Here is a 27,277-nt window from a genome sequence, read left to right as displayed (position 1 = left end):
AAGCTCATTCTTAAAAATTTATAATAAAAAATGAAAAACATTTATTTTTTTTTAATTTTTTTTTTTAGATTTAAAAAATTTTTTGAACTGACATTCACAATTTTTTGGTTAAAAAATGTCAAAAAATTATTTTTAATTTTTTCTTTAATTAATTTTGAATTTTTCAAATTTCAACGAAATTAAAAAAAATTATTTTTAATATTTCATAATTTTTTTCAAAATTTTTTGAGTTTGAATTATTAAAAAAAAAATAATTAAAAAATTTTTAACGCTCATTTTTTGTATTGACATTTAAAAATTTATAGCTAAAATATGTCAAAAATTTTTTTTTTCAATTTTTAAATTTTTTTTTTTAAATTTTCAACGAAATTTGAATAAAAAATCTTTTATTTTTAATATTTTTCTTTATTTTGGCTGGCACATTTTATACATAAACATACAAAAATAATACAATTTTTGCCTTAAACTTACTTTTTTTTGCATTTTTAACAAAAAAAAAATTTTCTAAGAAACGAAAGGCCGAATTTCCCAAAAGATAAACTCTAACGAGTTTTGCGTGCATTGGCAGCTCTTGAATTACATTTTTATAGGAAAAGTAGAAGAAAGTCTTCATAAATTAATAACTTTTTGTGGAATGTTTTTTCACTAAAACTAATTTTTTGTCTTAAATCTACAGAATTAATTTTTTTTTTATAAAAATCCGTCGTCGTTGTTAATTTTTCATAATTTTCCATAATTTTTTCTTTACTTTTGATTGTATCGGAAATAATTTACGGGATTAACGAAAGGTCTCTTCGAAAATCTCTCGGGTTGAACGTCGCCTCGCAAGATAACAACGCCTGATGGATTAACCTTAACCTTGATTTTGGTATTTGGGCTGAGAATTCCGTAATCGACGTCTTCATAAAGGTCCTAAAATTGAATTTTTATTAAAAATTGATCGAAAATTTCATAATTTTTTAAAAATTACCTTGACTCTGTATCCAGTTTGAGCTACGAGTCCCAATTCGCGCAACGTGACAGCAACATCGCTCGGAGTTCCATCAGTGCGTCGATTAACGAAGGCAATTGCATACGAATAATACGTTTGATAAATTGGCGTGATGGGTCTCGACCAGATTTCGATGCCTTTGTGTTTGTAAATGCGTCGTCCTTGGATGCCCAAAGGATCTTGATCGACATCGATGATTGCCTTATTCTGTAAAATGGCTTTATATTCGGGACGAATTGTACGAAGATCGACTGACATCAACAATGGAGCTGCTAAAATTGCCCACAAAGCCATTTGTGTCTTGGATTGCTCGTAAGAGAGACCAAAGTTGCCGATAATTAACTACAAAAAATAAATTTAACGAAATTTTTGACATTTTCGAGAGACAAAAATTACCATATCAGGATCATTCCAATGCCCGGGACCTCCATTGGGAGCAATATTGTCTTGATTGTTGCCATAATAGTCGATGATGCTCTCCAACGATGCCCACGAATCTTGAATGTCATCAAAATTACGCCACAAATTGCAATGTTCGATGATCGAAGAGAAATTTGGCTACAAAAAAAAATTTTTTTTCAAAATTCTTCAAAAAATCAAAATTTCTCACGTTAATTCCGGCATAAATTTGATAAACAGGCCAACTGCAAGAATAAATCATTGGTCTTCCTGTGCGATTCAAATGACGCCCAAATTCGGGATATCCATAGTCCATATCTAACGGAAGCGAATAACATCCATCTAATTTCACGAAATCAACATCCCATGAAGCAAATAATTCAGCATCTTGTTGCAAGTATCCCAAAATTCCCGGATATCCGGCGCATGTGTAATTTCCATAATCTTCGTAAATTCCGAATTTCAAGCCTTTTGCGTGGATCTAAAATAAATTTTTTGAATAAAAATTTTGAAAAAATGAAAGAAAATTGAACTCACGTAATTCGAAAGAGCTTTCATGCCATGAGGAAAACGTTTTTTGTCAGCAACTAATTCACCATTTGGGCCTCGAGACTTTTCCAACCAACAATCGTCGATGTTGATGTACTCGTAACCGACAGCGGCGTAACCTTCGGAGACAACCAAATCTGCCATTGTGCGGAAAAGGTCTTCACTGTGAAGGAAAAAAAATTAAAATTTTAGAAAAATTTATTTTAAAAATATTTTTAAGTTCAAAACTGATAAGATTTTTCTAAAAAATTTAATTTGAAGAAATTAAAAAAAATAATTAAGAAAAAAAATTAAATTTTAGAAAAAAAAAGTGAAAAAAAAATTTAAGCTTCAAAATTGGCAATATTTGTTAAAAATTTAAAAAAAAATTTATAAAATATAAAAATTGAAGAGAAAAAATTTTTAAAATTTAAAATTTATGAGAAAAAAATCAATTTGAAAAAAAATTATAAAAATTTAATTAAAATCAAATTTGAAAAAAAAATTTTTTAAAAAAAAAAAAATAATTTTAAAATTTTAATTAAAAAAAATTTTAAAAAAAAAAATTTAATAAATTGATGAAATTTTTTTTTTAAATTTTAATTAAAATAAATTTTCAGAAAAATTTAATTTTATAAAAAAAAGAAAAAAATAAAATTAAAAGAAAATAAATGAGAAAAATTTTTTAAAATTTAAAAATTGATGAGTTCTTGCAAAAAATTTTAATTTGAAGAATTTTTAAGAAAAAATTGATTAAAAAAAATTTTTTTCAGCTTTAAAATAAAATTTCATTAACTAAAAATCCACGTTTCAAAAAAAAATAATTTTTCAAAAAATGAGCTTTAAATCTTTAAACGTTCAAAAAATTAGCGTTTCAATGCGTTTTTCATCTCAAAAGTCGTTCATTCAGACAAAATCTTTGCGTTTTTCATGCACACGAAACACAAAACGTTGATTTATTGTTAGAAATGCATCGCCACACTCACTTCTCATAACCGAACGTGTTTTGTTTATTATTACAACAAAAGGTCAAAGACCGTTCGAGGGTCAATTTATTTTTTTACACGTGCCATTTAGTGACATTTCCTAAAAAAAAATCAAATTAAAAGTTCTTGAACTGATTTTTCATTCATAAACCACTGACCGAAAGGGTTAAGAGCATTTAATTGCTCGCTTGATTGAACATTAATTGTGGCTACGTTTTTAATTATTATGTCTTTAATTTTTTTTGCACCTTTTTTCGTGTTGAGTGAAGCATGTTCGACGAATGGGCGTTAAAAAAGTTTGATATTTTAATAAAGTCTGAACAGAATCGTCACGTTTTTTCGTTGAGATAATAATTTTTTTGCATGATCTTGACTCGATTTTAATTTTAAACATTAATTTTTTTCGTTTTTTGTCTCTTTTTAGGTAAGTAACGATCTTGATGTTGACAGTTCAGACCCAAATTCAGCCTTTTTCGAGTGTTTTAAGTACGTAAGTTCCGCATTTCTGAACAAAGAGCGTCTCTTGGCAGTAATTTATGCATTCAATTAATGAAATAATCCTCATTGATGCACACTTAAAATTCAAATTGCGATCAAATTATGCAGAAAATGTCAAGGTCATCAATGCCTGCAGGCAACAAATGCTGCTAAAGACCAAAAAATGTCGATTCTCATCTTTGTCTCGCTTCTCAAGTCAGCAGCTGAGCAACAACTGCATGGATAATGATCAATTTTTTTTTTCGTTGTTGTTCAATTGAATCTCAATCATCATCGTGACTATCCTAAATGTTCACATCTCATATCGAATTCGATTCGATTGCAAAAACTTACGTAAGCGCGGCGAACGAGGAGAGAAAATTTGACGCCAACTTTGCGCATTTTGAATTCATTTACGTGTGTGTTTTAATGTAATGTAAGTGTATCAAGATCAACCATCACACATCACACAACTTCACCTGTTTTCGTCTATTTGGTTGCTTATTACACCGCATTACAAAAGCGTGAGAGACAAACCGCGAGATGGAATAATTTTTACGTATTCGGATGTTTAATGCGGTATTGATTGGTTTCGAATTCATTTGTTTTGAAACTACAAACTTGATTGCAAGGCGAGATAAGCGGGAAAAAGAAATGCTTTCTATTGCCGTGTTATGGATTTGATCGGATGTTAGGTAATAAAAAAAGGGCAGGAAAGTTATTTAAATTCACACGAAGAGGAAGAAATTTGCAATTTTTTCATTTAACGGATAATTTTTTGAATTGACAGATGTCAAAAAATTTCAAATTTTCATAATTTTTCATCTAAAAATAAAATATATTGATTTTTATTTTAAATTTTGTGGTCTTTTGATAGAAAATTATTAAAAATTTGAAATTTTTTGACAGCTGTCAATTTAAAAAAAAAAATCCGTTGACCTTAAAAATTATAATTTTCCTTAAAAAGCTTTAATTTTTTATGTTTCAAGGTTTCATATTTCTTACTTAAACATAAAATTTGATGAAAGTTTTAAATTTTTGGTTTAACGAATAAAATTTTAAATTGACAGCTGTCAAAATATTTTGAATTTTCCTGAATTTTCATCAAGAGAATTAAAAATATTTTATTTTATTCAAAAATTTTGTTCTTTTGATAGAAAAATATCAAAAATTTGAAATTTTTTGACAGCTGTCAGTTTGAAAAAATTTTCCGTTAAATTTAAAAATCAATAGTTTTAAATTCTAAAATGTTAAGGTTCAAAAGTTTCAAACAAGGAGTTTAAGATAAAATTTAATGAAAAATTTAAAATTTCTGTTATAACGAACAAAAATTTGAACTAACAGCTGTCAAAAAGTTTCAAATATTTGATATATTTGACTTCAAATTGAAATTTTTTAAAATAATTGTTCAATTTTCGACTCATTCCTCAAAAAAATTTTGAAAATTTGAAATTTTTTGACAGATGTCAATTCAAAAAATTTTCCGTTAAACCAAAAATCTCTCATTTTTTCCCAAATTTTATGTTTTTAACCTTTTTTAGTAAATTTAAAGCCTCTTTTAGCCCACACAAGCAATTTTTCTACACTTTCGCTGTCCTTGTCTCTCTCTCATAATCAATAAATTTTACAACTGTAACAACATTCCATGCGTAAGTCGTTCAATGCAACGATCAAATCCATCCACGCACAGCTGTGTGATACGTGATAAAAATGTACAATCACAAACATGATCTGCTCATGATGAATATTGGCGCAGCGAAAGTTCATTCAACCGTTTCTGCAACATTTTTTTTTCAAAACTTACCTTATGCAATTCTCTGGATCTCCTTCGCAATCCGTGTTACATCTGAAACGCTCCCATGAGAGCCATCCCATTGGCGGGGTTCGTGCCAAGCCATTTTCCAATGTGCTCACGTGTGAGACAGCAACGAGCATAAAAGCCAAACATGCGACGGTGGATCGAGATATCACAGCAAAATTTCTTCGGGATTTCATTTTTTTGTGTTTTTTATTGGATTTTTATCTGAAATGAAAAAAAAAGAAAAAAAAAATTAAAATTAATCGAAAATAATTTTTTAAAAAATTTTTCTTCAAGTTCACTTGCGAGACCGATTATGACAGACAATGACAATAGCGTTATTGGTGAAATTTTTTGAACAATGGTCTCATTTTATCCGCCGCAGTAAATTACCCATTATTATGACTCGTGCAAGTTGTTCGTACATGAATTTATTATATTTCCGATTCGACGACAATATTTGCCTTTTTTCGGTTCATATCGACATGTAGGTGAAAGAAAGCATGTCATTATGGAATTAGAATCGCCTGAGCAGCAATTCACCCGTAAATTGAGCAAAACAAACAAAAAAAAACGACAAACCGAGAGATAAATCAAGAAAGAAATCGTTTGTGTCTCAATTTCGAACAACTTTCTAAGATTTTAAAATTCACGAGTTGACAGAAAATTGCTTCTGGGAGGTGCGAGTTGACATGACAGCCAAATAATTTGAATAATCTCCCATAGAGAGCTCAATAAAATCAACACAATTCGTGTTTTATGGATGGCGAGATTAAATTGCAGCCCAGTTGTTTATTTAAGGAGTTGTTACATGGCATTAACATGAAAAAAATTAGTAACAAAGAAGCGTGCAATATTGTAACACTAAATTTATTAGTCGACATAACTACATATTGTAACGCTGTATGTGTGAATATTTAAGTCAAAATTGACAATGATGCTCAAATTGAGGACTTTTCATATAAATTTTATATTTTTTTTAAAGTTTATGATCAACTTTGGATCACAAAGTTATTAAAAAAAATTTTTTTGATGAAAAATCAACATTTTTTGATTTAACGGAAATTTTTTTAAATTGACAGATGTCAAATTTTAAAATTTTCTCTTACAAAAATCGATGTAGTTGTCAAAAATTGACTTAAAATAAATTTTTATGGCGAACAAAGCTCTAAAAATGCAAATTTAAAATTTAACGGAAAATTTTTTGAATTGACAGCTGTCAAAATTTTATGTTTTCTGTTACAAAAATCGATGAAGATGTCAAAAATTGACTTAAAATAAATTTTTATGGCGAATAAAGCTCTAAAAATACAAATTTAAAATTTAACGGAAAATTTTTTGAATTGACAGCTGTCAAAATTTTAAGTTTTCTGTTACAAAAATCGATAAAGATGTCAAAAATTGACTTAAAATAAATTTTTATGGTGAATAAAACTCTAAAAATGCAAATTTAAAATTTAACGGAAATTTTTTTAAATTGACAGCTGTCAAATTTTGAAGTTTTTTGTTGATTAAATTCATTAAATTTGTACAAATTTTACTAAAAATAATTTCTAATGACTAAATTTAACTATAAATTACATTTAAAGTTTCTCGAATGAATCTCCCTGTCATGCCATTAAAATTATGCAGGCGCAAGATTCGAACAAACGTGTGAGAGTGAGATTTTTCAGTACCAAATTTCTGTTCAATACACAAAAAAATAAATAAATATTGTTCAACAACAAGAAAAAAAGAAGAAGAAGGAAAAAATAACAAAAAATTACATAAGAATTCGTGAAGATTAAAAGGTAATGAGTCTGATTCCTCTGCGCAAGCACATTATGTGCCAATTCTTGACTTTTTTTTCTCTCCGCGTTCATTCATTTATTAATAGCGCGCTGTCTCGATGCTTTAATTGAGTTTTCAAAGCGAACGAAAGTGTTTTGTAATAATCTTCACATTTCGTCTATTGGTCGTCGTCGTCTTTTAATGAATTGATTGAATAATTCAGTTACCACGCTGGTTACCCAAAACAACTTTTTTTTTTGCTCCATTAGACACACAGACACAACAATAGCACAAAAAATCATGTCGCTGCAATAAAAATCAATTACGTCTCACGCTCTATGAGGTTCTAATATGTACATGGATGACGACGACAAATCCCATGTTGATTTGATTTTTTGCTTTATAAGACATTTCCGTGGTGTTATATAATGTGCCAGCATGTGCAATGTGCATTGATTTCGCTGCATTTGCCACGAGATTGAAAAAAAATTGACCTTCACTTTGGTTTTTAAAACGAAACTTTTGTCTCGGGGAGAGAAAGAAAGTAAAATTTCGCATTTTTCTCAGTTACTCATTAAAAAATGCTAAAAAAATTGTTTATTATTATAAAATAAATTACGTCGTCGACGGAGTTTCAGTGTCACTTAACCGTATCAAGTAACTTGCTTAATTGTCTCACAATGATGGGCAGTGACGTAGAAGCAAAATAAGAAATAAGGAAATTCTTCAAAAATTGTTTTAAAAGAAATTTAAAATTTTCTTAATTTTCTGAAATTTTTTTTCTTTAATTTTTAAATTAAATGTCTCAAAAAAATTTTAAAAAAATTTTTAGAAAAAATTCTGAAGTAATTTAAAATTAAAAAAAAAATAAAATATTTTTTTAATTCCTAAAGAAAATTTTTATTAAGAATTTTTTGAAAATTTTTAATTTAGAATTTTAAATAGAATTAAAAAATATTAATTTTTTAGAGAAATGTTTCAAAAAAAAAATTATTGATTAAAAAATTTTTTAAATTTTCTTCAGGATTTTTTTTCAGTTGTTTTTCTAAATTTTCTTATATTAAATTTTTAATTAAATTTTTCAATTAAATATAATTTAATAAAATTTTAAAAATAATTAAGTTTTTTAAATAATCGAGAATTTATTAAAAATTAAAAATTTTTTTTAAAAATTTAATTTTCAAATTTTAAAAATTTTAAAAAAAAATTTTAAAAAAAAATATTTTTTTTTTTTTTTTAAATCATGAATTACTTCAGAATTTTTTCTAAATTTTTTTTTTATTATTTTTTTGTGGAATTAAATTCAAAAATTAAAATAAAATTTTTTTAAAGGAATTTTTAAAAATTTCTTTAAGTTTTAAAAATAAATTTAATTTATTATTAAAGTTTTTTAAAAGTCCCTTTAAAATTTTGTTACTTAACTACGTTTCTGAACCTCACATGAGACTGCGAGAGAAAGATAAAAGAAAAGTAACATAATCTCGGGTAATTAACATTTTTTAATTACTCCGACTTTGAAGCTATTGTTACTTCACTTTGGCGCGCATTTAAGTTCACAGTCAAAGTAACTTGCTCATCGATCATGAAAACGTTCAGCAGGACTTTTAAATGATGCGGGAGATTGTTTTTTTATCACTTTAATTTTTTTTATTACTCATGAAATTTACATTAACACACTTTTTTATTTCGGAAATTGGCTTTTTTTCTGCTTTAATTTAATTTTTTTTTTTGAAATGGATCGAAAGTCTTCTCATCATCATCAACGAACACCATTAAAATTATTACTCAAGCAATTGCATTGAGCACACTTCGAGCTTTTTAATTTGAATGTTGATGAACTCGAGTAACAGCTTGAACGTGTCAAGCGGAGATTTGCAAACATCCAGCTCAGAAGGAGTCAAAGGTGCTGACGAACGTTTTTTGCCCCAGCCGGTAGTGAAAGTGAGCTGAAATTCGGAATAAAAGTTAAAAATTGATAAATTTTTGAGTGAAATTCGAACCTGAGCTGCACAAGAACAGATTAGAAGACAAAAAATTAGTAAAAATACACGAGTTTTCATTTTGAGAGAATTTTTTTGAACGAACGAGGTCCTTTTGGATTGACGTGAAATTCGAAAATGATTAATTTTGTGTCAAAAACCAACGTTTTTATATGATTTGATGGTAATTGCTCATCAAAAAGGCATCATTACGATACAAAACTTTGTTAATTTGAGATTTTGCGAGAAATTTTTTCATTTTTTGATGAAATTTTTTAACGAATGAGTTTTTTAAAAGAAAAATTTGTTCAAAATTAAAGTTAAAAATTAATTTTGAACAAATTTTTCTTTTTAAAATTATTTTTTAAACTCATTCGTTAAGAATTTCATCAAAAAATGTCAAATTTCTCGCAAAATGGGCATCAAGAAAGTCATAAAACACTCCTTTCAAGCCGTCAATCCGTCTCCAATCTGTCATTGCGAAATTATTTCTCATTTATTTGCCTTTAATTACACTCAGAAAAGGTCCCGCGAAACATTTTTGTTTATTATCTGTCAAAATGTTACAATTTATTACATTCCCATGTCGCTCCAACATAAGTGTATGAGCATAATAATAAAAAAAAATTAACACCATTTTCTTCGCAATTCTCTTAAAACAGTCACAAAACAAAGTACGAACGCAAATAAAAACAAAACAATAAACAATTTATATTCATTTGTCCGTCGCCGCCGAAAGATATGGGAAAACAATCATTTTTTTTTCAATGCCAAGCCATTTTTTCCTCACTTTAATTCAATCATAAGCAACGTCTATTATAGTTATTAATGAATGGAGCCATAAAACAAAACACATTTTTGTATCGCATTAAAATGTACCCACACCTTCTTTATCCGCAATTTTTTTTTTGGTCCGCCAGATTGCATAAAAGTGTTTTGTTTATTTTTGCTTCGGTTAGATTTTAATCGTCTTTAATAACACTTTTATTTGTTTTGTCTTATTTTCGCTTCATTTTACATGCAGCGAGATATAAGCAGGAATATTCATAAATTATCGTCAAGTGAGGCTATTGTAACACATTTGCAAAGTAGCAACACTCTCGGCATAAGGTTAAGAGGCAGTTTATGCCTTTATGAGTTTACTATCCATTGACATGGGTTAAGTGCGTGTGAATATTTCTTAATTTCTTCATTATTTCATTTTTTTTTCTTTTCGCACAATTGTAATTTTTTCAATTTAAGGGCATTTGGATTTTAATTTATGTTAATATTTATTCTAATTTAATTTTTTTTTCAAGAGATTTACTGACAAATTTTAATTTTTTGTATTTTTTATTCTCATTTATTTATTTTATTTTAATTTTTTTTGATAAAAATTAATTATTTTTTTTTTTTGATAAAAATTTATAAATTTTATAAAATTTTTATTTTTTTTTTTTTTTTTTTTTAATTTTAAGTAACATTTTATTTTATTTTTATTTATTGATTTATTTTGTTTTAAATAAATTAATTTTTTTTATTTTATTTTTATAAAATTTTTACGTATTTTAATTTTTAATTTAAAAAAAAAAATAATTTATTTTTATCAAAAAAAAAATTTAATTTTTTTTAATTTACCGATAATTTTACTTTTTAATTTTTTACTTTAAGATAAATTTTAATAATTTATCTTTTTTTTAATTTAATTATTTTTTTTTATAAAAATAAATTATTTTTTTTTTAAATGAAAATTTGAAAAATTTTAATTTTTTCCATAATTTTACAAATAATATCTTATTTTACTTTTTTTTAAAATTTTTTTTACAATTTTGTAATTTTATACAATTTTTTTAATTTTAATTATTAAATAAAAAATTATTTATTTTTATCAAAAAAATAAAAATAATTTTTAATTTAAATAAATATATTAAATAAATATTATTTTAAATGTAAAAATTTGTAAATGTCAATTCAAAAAATTACCGTTAAAAATTTGAAAATTACTTTTCTGCTAATTCAAACTTCAAAAACGTAACTTTTTTGAAAATTTTCTTTATTTTTACTAAAAAAAAATTTTTTCTTAATTTATTTTTTGAAGTAACTTCAATATGAAACATTTTCGTTCATTGTATCCGCCTTATTAACTAATAAAAAATATCAAGTGCATTCTTATTCAATCCAATTCTTAAAAACAACTCTGAAAATGACCTTGTTCTTTAAAAATTGACTATTGTTCATTCTTTATTCTCAAACACGAAAAATCGTGCGAGATAAGAAAAATCTCATTGTGAGGTAATCTCAAATATTATGTGACGAGACGAGACAAAACGATGACTTCCAGGACTTACGGCGCTTTGTTTTAACGATCGTTGACAGATATATGTCACATAAATTTACTCTGCAATTTGTCAAAGTATATCTCGTCGCGACACTAAACGGTAGTTAACATAATCGATCATTTTTTATGAGATTTCAGAGGTGTGACTTTTAGAAACTTTTACAAGAAAAAATTTTAAGAAGCCCAAAATACGGGTCAAAAAAATATTTTTATCATCCAAAGGTGTGTCTTTTTGTTTATCTAACATTACTTACATATTTTGCTATATTTGAACAAAACAGAATTCCAAATAAAAAAAAATTGCTTTGTAATAAACATCCATATTTTGCCGCAAAATCTAATGTTCGCATGTTAATTACCTCGGCGATTTTGTAACAAACATCGAGAGTGAAATTTCAGTACAATATTAGAAAATATTTGTTGTTGGCTATTACACAAACGAATAATTTATTGATATTTTTTTTATCAATCTGATTTGAAATAAAGCAGTAGCGACATTCCGTAAAGTAAATGTTTGAAGTAATGAAAAAAAAAAGTTGATATGGAGTCGATATATGGAGTAAGGCAAAAGTGTCCATAAATATCATTGCGAACGATCGTTTGTTGAATTAATTTAACAACAAAAAGTAACGTGCATTGGATATTTTTTTTTTAATAGAAAAATGATAATTTAATAAAGAAAAAATTATTTATGTTCAAAGATTGTGAAAAATTCATGTTTTGGTGAATTCAGATTTGAAGCTTTCGATTTTTCATTTAATTTTTGCTTTAAAATAAGCTTGAAAAGCAAAATATCAAATTTAAAATTCGATCCTGCCATCTAACGTCAGGTTATGAAAATAAAAAATATTAAAGCGACATCTGTGGGCAGTTTTTTTTTAATCAATGAAATATTTTTTTTTTTAAAATGAATAATTTTATTTAAAATTTTCAAACTTTGGAAGTTAAAAATCAAAATTTGATTCATTTTGAACTAAAAATCATTTCATTAATTAAAAATAATCCTCAAGATGTCGCTTTAAAATTTCTTATTTTAATAACCTGACGTTAGATGGCAGGATCAAATTTTAATTTTATTTTTCTTATTTTACTTTATTTGTTTTATTTATTTATTTTAAATAAATTATTTTTTATTTTATTTTATTTTTTTTAAGAAAAATTTAATTTTTTTAATTTAAATAGCTTTTAATAAATAAAATTAATAATTTTTTTAAAAAATTTTCAAATTTTTTTTTTAAATTTTCAAAAACTTCAAAACATAAATTTTTCACAATTAAAAAAAAAATAAAAATTTTAATTATTAATCAGTGACATTTATCTCAACTTAAGATTTGTCTCTACTATTGACAAATCAAATTTTTCTAATAAATATTTTTTTTTAATTTATGATTTTATTCTTGAAAAATGTTCGGATATTGTGACATACTGTTATGTCGTAAAATAAAAATAAAAAAAATAACAGGATGTACTCGTTTCTGAGTTCTAAGTGAACCACAATATCAGCTCAAGTGTCGAGTCAATAAAATAAAATAAAAATTTAAAATGTTATAAATAAAAATTACCACAAAGTGCAATAAAATTGATATACATTACCGGAAAATTATCATATTAATCGTTCGAGCTGCACTCGCATTGCACTTTTTTTCTGCTTTATTCAATTATTTACCATTTCATTATATAATTTTGAGGCAATGTACCTGTTGCTTCGTTTTCATGGATGTTATGATGCTTTTGAGCCGTAAATAATTGCATTTTTAAATTAATTCGATTCTAATTGATTTTAATTCGTTTTTTATGCAACTTTCAATTACTTTCGGAATCCTCAAAAAAAAAAATTAACCTACTAAAAAAGTTACATTCGAAATTGTTGCGACATCTTCGTCGTCATCTCCTTAAAAAATGTAAATTGTTGCAAGAAACATGCAAAAAAAGTTTTACAGAACTTCATGCATGGAACTCTCCTCAACCAGTTTTTATGCACTTTGAAACATAACGAACGATGATGACGACGACGTGCATTGAAAATAATAATAATAACATTAAGAGTAACCGTTGCTGATGCTGATTATGCAATAATAATTGAATCTATTGGCGCTCTTTTTTTTCGTGTGTTTGCATGAAATTGAAGACGAGAACCAAAACCAGTTTTAACGTTTCTCGAGATGATGAATTGATGCCTTTGGAGATTTTTTTGTGCTTCGAAGGTGCGTCAATTGAACGAGAAAAAGTGCATAACTAGCTAAAGTTTAGAAGGCAAGAAGAGAGAAAGAGTTTTGTCATCAAATATGCAAGAAATATTCAAATGAGGCGCGATCTCGTTTCTTCTCGTGCAAAGAAATTGGATGACTTGAGGCAATTTTGTGTAAAAGTGAATAAAATTTGCGCTAATGTGAGTTAACCGTTATGAGTATTAAGAGTTATTTTGTGAAAAAATTTCTCAATTTTTTTTTTATTTTTCGATTTTAGTAAAAAAAAAATCGACATAAAAATTAAAAATTTCGATCAATTGTGCATAAATTTTTTTTATAAAAAAATTAATTTTTTTTTTTTAATTTTTTTTTATTTAAATTAATTAATTTTTAAAATTAAAAGAAGAATTTTTTTTTTTATATGAAAAAATTAAGAAATTTTTTTTTATATGAAAAAATTAAGATTTTTTTTTATATGAAAAAATTAAGAATTTTTTTTTATATGAAAAATTTAAGAAATTTTTTTATATGAAAAATTTAAGAATTTTTTTTTATATGAAAAATTAAAAAAAAAAATTTTTATATGAAAAATTTAAGAATTTTTTTTTTTATATGAAAAAATTAAGAAAAATTTAAAAAATCTTAGAAATTTAATTGTTTAATTTAAAAATGAACCGAAATAAAAAATTTTGAATTTTTTTTCACAAAATCGCATTAAAGCTCACAGTCTAGCCCAGTTTGCAGCAAAATTAATTGAATACCGCAAGATTCATCGTTATGACGTGCGATTTAAGCATCAAACGAGGAGAGAAATTATCGACTTGGTGAATGTTTTTACTTGCTTGCTTGCACAAAATCACTTATTATTAAAATTAACTGGACTCAAAGACATGATTAATGTCGACATCAACGCTATTCCGCTTAGAAATCGTCATTAAGATGATGCAAATTGCTTAAACACTCGAGCTTTTAATAACGTGATGATCCATATCAGGGACTCAGGGTCATTAAAAGATCTTAAATCGTTTCATTTTTACGAAAATTGTTACAAAAGTGCTCTTTAATGACAACAATTATTACGTGAATTGTTGATTTTTCGAGCTCTTCTGCAGAGATTCAGTCCTAAAACGAATTTTAATGAAATTGGGTCAAGTTTATCGTCGTCTAGCATCAAGAAAACGTGTCACAAAATCACAAAATCTGCTCACGTCGAACAATTTTATCGCGCATTGTGTCATTTTTTAGCTCAACTTTCGCTTTGCATGACGCCAACGCGTTTTCTGCCTGCTAAATATTCTAATTTAGTTTCCCAACTGCCGCAACTTCGATGAATGCCAATCACAATGTTGTGATTTCTGTTACAAAATTTCAATTTTTCTCCATTTCCTCGATTAGGTACAATGCGATGCCTTACAATTATACCAATCATCATCATCAACAGCTAAACAGTTGCGTGTTAAATATTTTTTTTAAACACAAAACATGCAATTTCTTTTCACTCGTCATCATCGTCGTTTTGTCGTCGTAGCAGCAATCCATCAATGCACAGTAGCTACTTGTTTTCCGCGTGTCGCTATTTATTTGTAGTTATTTTTAATAGATTATTAGTTGAGAAATTGTTTGCCGGCAGGTGTGAGAATTGGAGTTAAAGTGACGTGTGAAGTCTTTGAACGAATGAAATTTGTTAACGGGAGGCGTTTATCGGGAATTGGAGAGATAAAAATCGTTGGATTGTTAATTGGGCAAGTTTGTGATGTTTTGACATGATTTTTCCTTCTGTTAAAAATTTAAAAAATTATCTTTTTTTGAATTAGAAACGGAACGAAATTATGGACAAATTAATCGTAAAAAGAAATTTTCAGAATTTTTTTTTATTACAAAAAAAAAATTAATTAAATTAAATTTTAAAACAATAAATTAATAATTATTTTCAAAAACTAATTAATTAAATATTAAATAAAATATTAATAATTAATATTTAATTAAAATATTTAATAATAAAATAATTTTTCAAAATTTTTTCATAGAACTGAAAATTTATTGAATCGCGATCAATAGAATATTTAAATTTTTTTTGGGATTTCCTCCTATTAATTTTCTAAAATATTCTCAGGTAGGATATTTTATATTAAAAATATGAGAATTTTTTCAATTTTTGTTAATTTAAAGAATATATAAATAAATTAGAAAAAATAAAAATAAATTAAATAAATTGAAATAATATTAAATGAAATTAATTAAATAATTAATTTAAATTAAATTATATTAAAATAATTAAATTAAATATGAATTTCTTCAGAAATTAGTTCTAAAATCTGTATTTTTTTTCTTTTTAAATTTTTTGTAAGACAAATATTTATACATATTTCTCGTAATTTTCCAAACTTATGTACAAAAGAAGACGAAATTTGAAAAAAAAAAATAAAAATAATTTATTACAATGAAAAAAAAATATTAATTAAAATTAAAAAAAAAATATAATTAAAATTAAAATTAAGAAATAAAAAATAATTAAAAAAAAATTAAAAAAATAAATTTAAATTAAATTAATTTTTTTAATTTCATTATTATTTTTTTATTTAATTTCATTATTTTAACCTAAATTTGACTTTTATTTTAAAGATTGAAAAAAAAATCTTTTTCATGTATTTTTTTTTTTTTTTTGAAGATTTATAAATATTTTTGATTTTTTTTTTAATTATTTTTATTCTTACTTTCTTATTTCTTTCAATAAAATCTTAGATTTTTTTTTGCTCCATTTAAAAAAACGGATCGAAGCAAAATTCGCCGCAAAAACAGCGGAAGCAACACACAACATCCATTACTACCGCAGTGCGTTAGATTTGTTGTTACTCGTTCATGAGCTCATATGTTGCCCGCTACTTACTTGTGCTTGTTATGATTGTATTATTATGTATATTTTTTTTTCAATTTTGTTTTCATTTTAGAAAGTGAATTACACTTTTTTTCACGTACTGCGATCCGAGCAGTGTCCGCCTCAAATATTTTCATAAAGTTATAAATTCATAAATTTGATAATAAAATATTTTGGGCGAATTTTTTTTTTACCTGAAGCACCTGACTGAAATCGATAATGATTATTATGAACCCCTTTGTGTCGAAAAATTGAATGAAATTTAATTAATTGACCATCACAAAAATTAATTTCGATTCAAGGTTTCTGCAAGAAGTTCCTTGAGTTGCTTAATTTTTTTTTAAATGTTAAGAAGTCATTAAAAATAAGTCACGCTTCTGTAATAAAAGTAAAGATGTTAAGAAGGAACTTTTTGACCTACACGCAAAATGTGAGTTTGTTCATGACATGTCGCTCATTGTCTCAAAAACTAACACAAAAGTAGGACTGAATGGAAATTTTTGTTGCAGCACGAAGAAGGTCTTTATCGTGATTGATTTTCTCACGTGTTTTAGTGTAAAAATTATGTAACAATTACATTTATTGTTGTGCGAAATGATCTGAAAAATGAAGAAATAATGAAAAATTATATTTTTCGATCAAAATTTTGCTGTGGGAACAAAATTTTTCGATTTGCATAAATATTCGATTTTTCGTCCCTCTTAATTGAGTTGTCAAGCAATAGATGCGCGAACGACTTTTTTTTGTTGCGCCGAGGAAGCTGTTATGTAAATGAATGTCAACAGCAGTGAATTCTGTAACAACAAAAATGACAAGTCAGTCGATCGCAACAACGCCATAAATAACGAGAAATTACATACAATTATTATGATGCGATGACGAAACGACGATCCATGTCTTTGGACACAGCTAGAGAGAGACAATTTTATCATAATAAAAAGTTGTTTTTTTCCATCTACTGGAGTAAAAAATCAGAGTAAAAGCCGCTGCTCGCTCACATAACATCGCTTCGGTCGTTCGTTCATCGAGAGTGATGGTCGAGTGAGAGTGAATTAAATGAACTTGCAGACCGGAAATAATAATAATAATTACCATGCTTGCTTTTTGAGGAGCTCGTGTTTGTTTGGAGATAACGATAGAGAAAAAAGAGCGTATTGCGTTTGTTTTCTGTCAGATGACGACAAAAATTTAATTAATGGGGTGTTATGAAAGAAGTTTTAGATAACAAGAGCTTCGGAGGTTTCTTCGGAAATTAGAGAAATTTGTGAAAAATTAATTTATTTCACGAATTTCTAAATTTTCGAAGAAAAACTTTTTCATATTGATGAGAAGGAACGAAATTAAGCCCTTAAATATTTTTTTTTATTTTTATGAAAATAATTTATTCCTTCAAGAGGTTAAAAAATTCACTTCGTAAATTTTAAATTTTCAGAAATGAATTAAAAATCGTTAAAATATTTATTTTGATAAATTTTTGCTCTTGATTTTATAAAAATTGTTAATTAAAGTAAAAAAAATTACTTTTCCAAAGTTCATCAGAAATTTAAAAAAAAAAATAATAACAAGAAAAAAAAAATGAAAAATGTTAAATGAGAATATAAAAATATTTAAAAAAATTTTAAATAAATTTTTTTTTTAATTTTTGGAAAAATTAAAAAAAAAAAAATAAAACTTAAATTATTTTAAAATTTGAATAATTTAATTTTTGAATTATATAATTAAAAATTTATTTAATAAAATTATTTTTTTTTATTTTTTCCAAAAATTTAAAAAAAATGTATATTTAAAAAAATACTTAAAAAATTTTATATTCTAATTTAACATTTTTTTCTTGAGTTATCACATTATTTTTATTCAATTTTCTGATGAACCAAAAATTTACTTTATAAAATTAAATTTAAAGAAAATTTTGCCCATCGATTGAAAAAAAATTCCTTCTTAATCCATAAGTAAGATTATTTCTTCAAAAATTGTAATTTTTCATAAATTTTATTAATTTTCGAAGAAATTTTCTTCTCTATGGATAAAAAAGGAATAAAATTGACACTTAAAAAAATTCACTTTAAGGTTAAATTTCGTTTTTTTTTAATCCATAGAGAAAATCATTTCTTCAAAAGTCGTAAAAATTTTGAAGATAAATTCATTTATGAAGAAATAATTTTTTCTATGGATTAAAAATGAACCAAATATAACCCTTAAGTGAGTTTTTAAATTTATTTAAAGGTTAATTTTGTTCCTTTTTGAATTCTTTGTATAATAATTTCTTCGAAAATTGTTAAAATTCATGAGAAAATTTTATACCTCACGAATTTCAACAATTTCCAAAGAAATTATTTTAAATTTTTTGAAAATTAATTAAAATTAAGTCATTTATTATTGCTTCTTGTTATTCAGCGTGGCACAAAAATCCATCGGCAACAATGTTGCTTGTCTCGATCCGCTTGACAACTAATAGAAAACTACTCCGCGCCGCAATAAATTGAGACAAAGTTCATTTTGCATTTATCAGAAGACCGACAGGAAAAATAGCGTCGTGTGACACGAATTGATGTACTTCTGGTTATTTATTGCCATTCCAACGAATGAATGGTCTATTGAAGATTCAATCAGCTGCGGCACAAAATGTCGTTATTGATCCATTATGTGAATTTAATTGGTCTTCACCGCAATTTATGATGTAATAGGCGTCTCCATGCAATTTGTTGTTATTTACGCGTTTTGACAGAATCGGTTCTTTGTTCGAGTTTTGAAGTAAAACAGACAACAAAAAACGCCTCCTAACATTTTTTTTTCAACAAAAACATCTATTCATAAGCTACCACGTACTTTTAATTATGGGTTAATCGGTTACCTCGCCACAAGTAGACTCTTGTGTTTAATTGTTGAAAAAAAGTGCAATAACAGGTTTTGGTCGACACTTAAGGACAAAAATGTTCTCATTACCAAATTAATGCTTTTAACACACAAAAAATCGCAATAAAATGTCAAGTGCTTGCTCGAAAAAACTTGAAATTAAAAAAAAAATGTAAATAAAAATAAATAGTGAAAGTGAATTTTTTGCTCCTGATATTTTTATTCGATTTTCGTCGAGCTCAGACAATTTTAACAACAATAAACATTCAATAAAAATGATAAAAATCTACCGAAGAATCGAAGATTGTACATTCCAATCACGGAATATTTGTTTATTATTTCTTCAGGGAGTTCATTTTATCGGCAATTAGATCTTGCAAAAATCTTTAATGATGCCAAAGTTGTTTCAAAATAAAATTCTGAATGTCTTTGAGGCATTTTTGACCTTTAAAAGTCAATTACAGAATTAATTTTTGCTAAAAATGGCTTCCTGTGACTTAATTTTAAAAGTTTCTCATAAAACTTCAATTTTTAAAAGAAATCCGCTTCCGTTGTGGATTATTAATTTGATAAATTCATCAAATTCGTTCAAATTTCAAAAATGTATGTTTTGAAGTTGTTTCCTAAACATCTGTCACTTTTCGTGTCACAATAAAATTTTGACCTCCAATGTTTTTTTTCCTTCCATTTTAGCAGCAAATAACATCGATCACGCTTTTTTATGATTTATGATTAACTCACTACTTAACTGAGAGATCGTAATCGAAAAAATAATAAATTTCAGGTAATTTGTAAGAATTTGATCGAAAAAAAAATATTTATTAAAAAAATTTATTTCTCCATTAATAACATTTGTCGTTATATTATTACATGTGACCTCAAACTATCCAAAATGTTTAGATTTGTGGATATTTTTTTTTTGGCATCGTAAATAATTACAAATTATTTACAAAATTCAGCGTAATTATTTTTTGTGTTTTTGTTTGAGTTGTGCAAGTTTTGGTTGCACAGTAAATTATTATATTGTAAAATAATTGAAATAAATAATAATTATTATTATTAAAAATTAATTATATTTAATTTGTTTCTTTTCAAAACAAATTGACCAAAAAAAAATTAAATTAATTAACTTTAAATTATTCATTCTTTCTATTAAGGTAAAATTTAATAAATTTTTACCAAAAAAAGACAAACTTTAATTTCCTGTCCAAAAAAAATATTTAAAAAATATACAAACAAACAAAAAACACCTGTTGAACTTTTTCCTCGTATTTAATTTTTGTTCGACAGTTTTTTTTTTGCATAATAATAATAAAAATGAATAACAGTAAAAAATATGTTAAAATAAATATTCATAATATTAATAATAAAAATTGCCAAAAATTGTCGTATAAAGTAAAAAATTGTTTTGAAAGGTCAATGCCTGATAAATTGATGATGTTTATAGTAATTTTTAATCATTACAAGTTTTTTCGTACTTTTTGTTATTTGTTGCCATCAGGAAGTAAATTTTTAAAGAAGAACTTTTTGGTAAATTTTTTAATTTAAATTTTTTTTTATATGAATTATTTTTTAATTTAATTAAAATAAATTTATTAATTAAATAATTTAATTAACTTTAATAAGTTTAAATTAATAAGTTTAATTATTTTTTAATAATTTTTATTATTTTTAATTTTTTATTAATTATTTATTTATATTTAAAAATAATTCAACAAATTTTTTTTTATTTAAATAATTTTTTTCAGATAAGTTGTTTTCTTTTAAAATTAATTTATTTTAATATTTAATTAATTTAATTTTTTTAATTTTTAATTATTTAAATTCAAAAAATAATTCACCAAAAAAATTTATTTTTCTTTCTTAAAGATTTTTTTTATAAATTTCTTCATTTCTTTCACGATGTTCAAATGTTAATAAAATGTCACGTTTCTTGATTTATTTCCGATATTTAATTTTTTTTCGAAAATCACGAGTTTCTTCTCTAATAAATGTCATTTACCTAAATTTGCATTCAATTCAAGAATTAAATTTAATTCAATAAAAAAATACAAACCTTCTTTAATATTTTTTTTACACAAAAATGTGTAAGTAATTCACACTTTTTAATTTTTCTTCTTCTGAGACACTATTTTCAGACACTTTAATTTAATTATTTTTTCCTTTATAATTCCAAATCACTTCTCCAACTGCTTCTGTAATCGTGTCGATACGTCGTTTTTATACTCGGGCAGATAAAATATTTTGATATTTTTTTATTATTTATTTTAAAACTGCCATTATCTTCATCTTTTCATGAGACTTTTATCGCTGCTTTGTTGATTCTTGATATCACGAAGCTGCTTTATGTCATTGTATCAATAATGAGAAGTTTATGACTGATTGCACTTGTATCAATATTTTCTTCTATTTCTTCTCTGAGAAAACGGAATTCTTGATGATTAATTTTTTTTTGATCGAAATATTTTTTTTATCTTCTTCAACGTTGAAGAAACAGGTCAAATTTTTATTAAAAATTTTTGTTTTAAATAAATTTGAATATTTTGTTGAGAAAAATTGTTCAAAAAGAGCACGTTTCACGTTTCAACCGTGCAATGAACAAAAACGAACTGACAAACAGACAAAAATCAAGTTTACTTTAAACTAAAAAGTCTCGCGTGGAACGTGAGTGAGTGTGTAGTGCAAGTCGTACAGCTGCTGAGTGCCTGAAACGAAATGAAATGATATTAAAAGTAAAGTTGAAGAAAAAAAAAGTTGTGCATAACAAAAACAAACCTACGTACGTGAGTGAGTGACGATAGACTAGACAGGTCATTAATAGTTAAAATCATTAAGAAAGAGACAAAATTTCGAGTTGTTGAACGTGTTCCAGCGTAAGTTTCGGCACAAACATCTGTGAACAAGTTTTTTCTTGTGTTTATGATGAAAAAGTAACAAAAAGCTGTTTTGTTCATTTTGTAATGATTCTCTCCCTCTCTCGGTTGTTTTGCTTACCTTTTGCCTATGGATGATGCTAAAACATTCACTTGGTCAATATTTTGAATCACGAGATGATCATCGCCTAAGCTTAACGAATTTGAGAATCGATTTGCTGAAAAAGATTGTTAGAGAGAGGAAAAAATGAGAGAAATGTTCGTTAAAATTTAAATTTTTATAGCTTTCGTTGCTTTATCGGTTTTCTTATCAAATAATTTTTTTTGTTAGACATTATTTTGTTAAAAACAGATGTTTTTAGCACTTAAATTTTTTAAAATAATCGTCAAATGGGTCATTTGAAATATTTTGTGATTAATTTTTATCTGAAATTTTGTGTATAGAAGACTTTACTTGATAAGAAAATTTTATGTATTATTGCTTAAAATTATTTTAGAAGAAAATTTTTTAAATTTTTTTGTATTTTTTTTTTCTTTTTTAATTTTTTTTTTTAATTTTTTAAAATTTTTTTAGTTTTTAAAATTTAAAAAATTTAATTAATTTTTTTTTTTTTTTTTTTTTTTTTTTTATTTTTTAAATTAAATTATATAAAAAAAATTATTAAATAAAATTAATTAATTTTATTTAAATTTTTATTAAATAATTTTTTTATTCTAAAAATTTTAAATTTTATTTTAACTTCAAATTTATTTCAGAAATTTTTTATTTGAATTTTTATTTGAAAATTATTATTTTAAAGATTTTTTATTTCATAATTTATTTTTTAATAATTTAATTAAAGAAAATTTGTTTTTAAAATTTTTAAAATATTAATTGTTTTATTTAAAATTTAAAAAAAAAATAAAATTGAATTATTTTTTTTTAAATAAAATAAAAAAAATTAAAATAATTTTTTTATATTTTGTTTTTAAATAAATTTCTAAAATTTTAAATAGAAATTTTGAAAGAAATTATCACTTTTCAAAAAATCGAATTAAAATTCTAAAATGTATAAAAAAAAATTAATTAAAATTTTTAAATTAGAATTAAAACTAAGCGTTTAATAAAATTATAAATAAAGTACAAATCTGACAAAATAAGCAAAAATTACGTAAAAATTGATATTTTTGATAATTTCTAAAAAAAAAATAGATCAAGGTATCGAAATCTAATATTTTTATCAATTTTTGATAATAATTCAACATTATCTTATCAAACGCTTATAATTTTGATAATTTTATCTCTCAAAGCTTATTTAATTGCCTTTTTGTTATTATTATTTTTAATAACATTTAATGAGCTTTGTTCAAACAAAAACAAAAAAATGTCGATAAAAACCGTTAATTCTCCATTTAAATTAACTTTCATTAAAAAGTTCGTTAATCTCCTTACGTTTCGGGCGACTCTTCGTTAATCATGAGCTGTTAATGTAATAAATATCGACAATTAAGTCATTCACCGAGCAAACCACGCAAGATAAGATAATCCGATTTCCTTTCATTTCGCATCACTCGGGGCCCTTTCCCTTCATTTTCGGTAAAATTTCTTCATTGAACGTGAGAAATCCGCAAATTGCATCATAAACGAGCCTCCTTCTCGTCGCAGCTGAAAAAAAAATCAAAATAAACAAAGTTAGAACCGGCAAGATGGGAAAGCGCATGCCCAAAACGAAAGTAAAATTATATTTACATATTCGAGCAAAGCGGTTGTTTTCATTCACAAGACTCGTCGCACGCACACCAACGTACGCAGCAAAACCAGAAAATAAAAGTCATCATATGGTCGAGTCGCGTTCGTCGTCGTCTTACTTTTTTTTTATTTAGATAACGCAGTCAGATTTTTTTGTTTGTTTGGAGCGGTGAGTATTTCATTTTTGTGTGATTGGAGTATAAATAAAAAATTGGCGACGGGGAAAATCGTTCAGGTGACGTGAAAAAGTTCCAAAGCGAGCCAAAAATAAATGAGTGTAGTGTCTCTCTGTGAAAAATTCTCGCTGTGCAGCTAAAAATATAAACAACAAATTTACTCTTGTCTCCCAAAATTTCATTCAGTCGCTGTTTGATACCAAAAAAATGTGGTTGTGATAATTTTCCTTTGATAAATTTTATCGATCTGCATTAAAAAAAACGTAAAAAAATTAAAATGTTCCTCGCCAATCTCATTAACAAGTTCAGAAAATGCCGAACCGACAGTAATAATGCGACGCAAGGTGAATTTGTGTGTGAATTCGAGTGAATGTACGCATTTTCCGTTTCAAGGTCAAATGATGACAATGAATTTTTTTTCGCTTTTCCAGATATAATCTGCGGTCCAATGTATTCCGGAGCAACGCCTTGCCCAATTAGAGCGCCGCTCGTTGTTGTTGTTGTAGGACAACCGTGTCGCGGAAAATCACTGGCGGCTCATAAAGTTGCGCGACAACTCAATTGGAAAGGGGAGGCTGCAAAAGGTGAGAAATTTTTGAAAATCTAAAAAAAATTAAAAAAAAAAAAAAATATTAAAATAAAATTTTAAAATTATTAAAATTAAATTAAATTTTAAAAAATTATATAAAAGTTGAAATTAAAAAAAAAACTTTTTAATTTAAAAAAAAATTAAAATTAATAAAAAAAAATTAAAAAAAATTGAATTAATTTTAAAAATTAATTGAAATAATTTTTAAAAAAATTAAAATTTATTAAATTTTCAAAAATTGTATAAAAGTTGAAAAAAAATAATAAAATAAAAAAAAAATTAAAATAAAAATTAAAATTAAAAAATAATTTAAATTAAAAAAAATAATTAAATTTAAATTTTTTAATTAAAATTCAAATTTTAAAAAAAAATTGAAATATATAAAAAAGTTTTAAAAAAATGAAAATTATTCAAATTAAAAAATATTAAATTAAAATAAATTAAATTTAATTTTAAAAATATTTTAAATCTTACCAAAAAATCAAAACTAATTATTTTTTTTACATTTTTCAGTCTTCTCCGTCGAAACAAACGCCACTGCTGAAACCCTCAAAGAAATTGGACAATGGTTTGCCGAAGGTAACAACGTCGCCATTATCGATGGCATGCATTTAACGCGCCAATCTCGCCAATTTGTCTCAATTTTTTGCTCCGAGTTCGTTTATCACTATCTCATCATCGAATTCACGTGCGACGAAAAATCCCTGCACGACAACATCGAAGACACCATCAAATTTTACGAAAAACAGGACAAAAACTGTGATTGGCGTGCGAAAATTACAAATAGCGTGGAGCAAAACAACGGAAAATTAGAGCAATGCAGTCCGAGCGAAGGTCCCTTGATCAGCGTAAACAACTCGGAGAACCCGATGTATCATTCGGTGAGCGCAAAAGGCGTTCAAGGCCCTCTACAGACTTCAATTTTGGGAAAATTAGCATCGCCTGTGATCCGAAATAAGGTTTATTACTTCAGTCGGGTGAGTTTTTAATAAAAAATTCCTAAAAAAAAAATTTTTTATTAATTTTCTTGGTTTTTTTACAGCACGGCGAATCAGATTTTAACGTTCTCGGCAGAATTGGGGGCGATGCAGACCTTTCGCCACGAGGACAGAAGTATGCTGATCGTTTACGTCGTCAATTAGCATCTTTGTCAGCAGCTTCAGGAACAGTTACGCCTAAATTGGTAAATTTTTGGCTTCAAAATTTACAAAAAAAAATGAATTTTAATGAACTTTTTCATCTCAGATTTGGACCTCGGAGTTTCAACGAACGATCCACACAGCAAAAGATATCGCTGGACCTCGTGCTGCACTGAAAGAACTCAACGAAATCAACGCCGGGATCTGCGAAGGACTCACTTATGAAGAAATTCAAGAGAAATTCCCGTCGGAATTCGCGTGGCGTGATCAAGACAAACTCAAGTATCGTTACCCGCATGGCGAAAGTTATCTGGATTTGTTACAACGCACGGAAGATGTCGTTCTCGCGTTACTTACGACGACAGAAACGCTCGTTGTGTCTCATCAAGCCGTTCTCAGGTGCATTATGGCGTACTTTACAGCTACCAAGCCAGGTAAAAATCGATTTTTTCATGAAATTTTTGATGAAATTCATCAAATTTTGTTCATTTTAGATGACATCCCTTACATCAACGTGCCATTACACACACTGCTAGTTGTTCGCTCGCATGGCTACAACTACGAAGTCGAAACAATCCCACTGAAAGTCGAGTGTGTCGACACTTATCGTTATCAACCGAAGGTAAAAACATCAAAAATCTCACAAAAACTGAAAAAAACTTACTTTTCTTGTCATTTTTAGGACTGTTCCCTTTCCCGCACAACAACCGACGCACTGAAAACCGTTCCCGCGCATTACGACAGTCCTCTCCAACAAACAATCAGCTAGAATGAGGCTTCTTCGGTATTGTCGTTGGCTGACAGCAAACGCAAGAAACGTGAGTCGTCGTCTTCTGAGCTTCTGACCTGATGAAAAAAAAGAAAAAATTGACTTTAGTTTAAAATTAAAAAAAAAATTGTATGTTTAGTTTTATTTTTTGTTCGTTTTTAAGAGATATTAACTTTAAGAAACAGAAAAAAATTGACCGCTAAAAAAATCTTTGACAAAAAAAATATTTAAAAAAAATTAGGAGCAATTGTTAAATAAAAAAAAAAATCTTGATACAAAATTAAAAAATAAAAATAATAAAAAGCATTTATTTAACATAAAAAAGTAGAAATGGCATTCTATAGCGAGCACTACTGCCTGATTTTCATTAAATTGCATTAAATATGCACAAAATTGACTATTTTTATAAAAATTGGCTAAAAAAATTAAAAAATAAAGCAAAATTATTTTTAAAAAAATGTTAAAAAATTGAAACTAACTATGGTGATTGTGATAATTCTTAAGACCAAGCAAATAAAATTTTATTTTTCAGACTAAAAGAAATTGAAACATATTGAAACAATAGTGATAAAAAAAATGTTAAACTAAAAAATCTTATAAATGTGTAGAAAGTTGAAAGTTATGAGATGCATTTCAAGTCTCTCCTCTCCATCAAATTAAAATTTAACAAAAAAATCTTTGAAATTGAATAGAAGTTCTATAAAAGTTGTTCAATATTAAAGAAGTTTAACATAACAAAAAAAAATTGTAGATGATAGGAAAATGTTTTTACCTTCGACTCACATTGAAATGAAAATAATTGAAAAAAATATTTATAAGAAAACAAAAAATTATTGAAAA

General features: G+C 25.8%; 2 protein-coding genes across 2 annotated transcripts in view; one reads left to right on the top strand and one right to left on the bottom strand.

Annotated features, from left to right (window-relative positions):
- LOC134829295 (6-phosphofructo-2-kinase/fructose-2,6-bisphosphatase-like) overlaps nucleotides 1–27,277 on the top strand; it is a 36,224-nt gene extending 8,947 nt beyond the window's left edge. The window contains exons 2-7 of the mRNA XM_063842323.1: nucleotides 24,372–24,524; nucleotides 25,043–25,506; nucleotides 25,572–25,712; nucleotides 25,775–26,102; nucleotides 26,163–26,290; nucleotides 26,351–27,277. Coding sequence (XP_063698393.1) covers nucleotides 24,372–24,524; nucleotides 25,043–25,506; nucleotides 25,572–25,712; nucleotides 25,775–26,102; nucleotides 26,163–26,290; nucleotides 26,351–26,437 — 1,301 coding nt within the window. The 3' untranslated portion in view covers nucleotides 26,438–27,277. The remainder of the gene's footprint in view (nucleotides 1–24,371; nucleotides 24,525–25,042; nucleotides 25,507–25,571; nucleotides 25,713–25,774; nucleotides 26,103–26,162; nucleotides 26,291–26,350) is intronic.
- LOC134829296 (alpha-N-acetylgalactosaminidase-like) lies at nucleotides 483–21,583 on the bottom strand. Its single transcript, XM_063842324.1, has 7 exons — nucleotides 21,219–21,583; nucleotides 5,186–5,404; nucleotides 1,928–2,102; nucleotides 1,602–1,871; nucleotides 1,388–1,549; nucleotides 971–1,333; nucleotides 483–912 (listed from the first exon to the last, which is right to left on the bottom strand). Exons 2-7 carry the CDS (start codon nucleotides 5,374–5,376, stop codon nucleotides 745–747), a joined length of 1,329 nt encoding a protein of 442 aa, XP_063698394.1. The 5' UTR covers nucleotides 5,377–5,404; nucleotides 21,219–21,583; the 3' UTR covers nucleotides 483–744.

This window comes from Culicoides brevitarsis, chromosome 2 (assembly GCF_036172545.1).
Source record: "Culicoides brevitarsis isolate CSIRO-B50_1 chromosome 2, AGI_CSIRO_Cbre_v1, whole genome shotgun sequence".
Taxonomy (NCBI): domain Eukaryota; kingdom Metazoa; phylum Arthropoda; class Insecta; order Diptera; family Ceratopogonidae; genus Culicoides; species Culicoides brevitarsis.
The sequence above is the reverse complement of the archived record's forward strand: the minus strand, read 5'-3'. Positions and strand labels throughout refer to the sequence as shown.

Bases quoted from the DNA above. Each gene is read 5' to 3' on its own strand.
- LOC134829296 (XM_063842324.1), bottom strand. From the start codon at position 5,376: ATGAAATCCCGAAGAAATTTTGCTGTGATATCTCGATCCACCGTCGCA. The intron at 1,872-1,927 runs GTGAGTTCAATT...AATTTATTTTAG, and splicing joins TGAAAGCTCTTTCGAATTAC to ATCCACGCAAAAGGCTTGAA. The intron at 1,334-1,387 runs GTAATTTTTGTC...TATTTTTTGTAG, and splicing joins ATTGGAATGATCCTGATATG to TTAATTATCGGCAACTTTGG.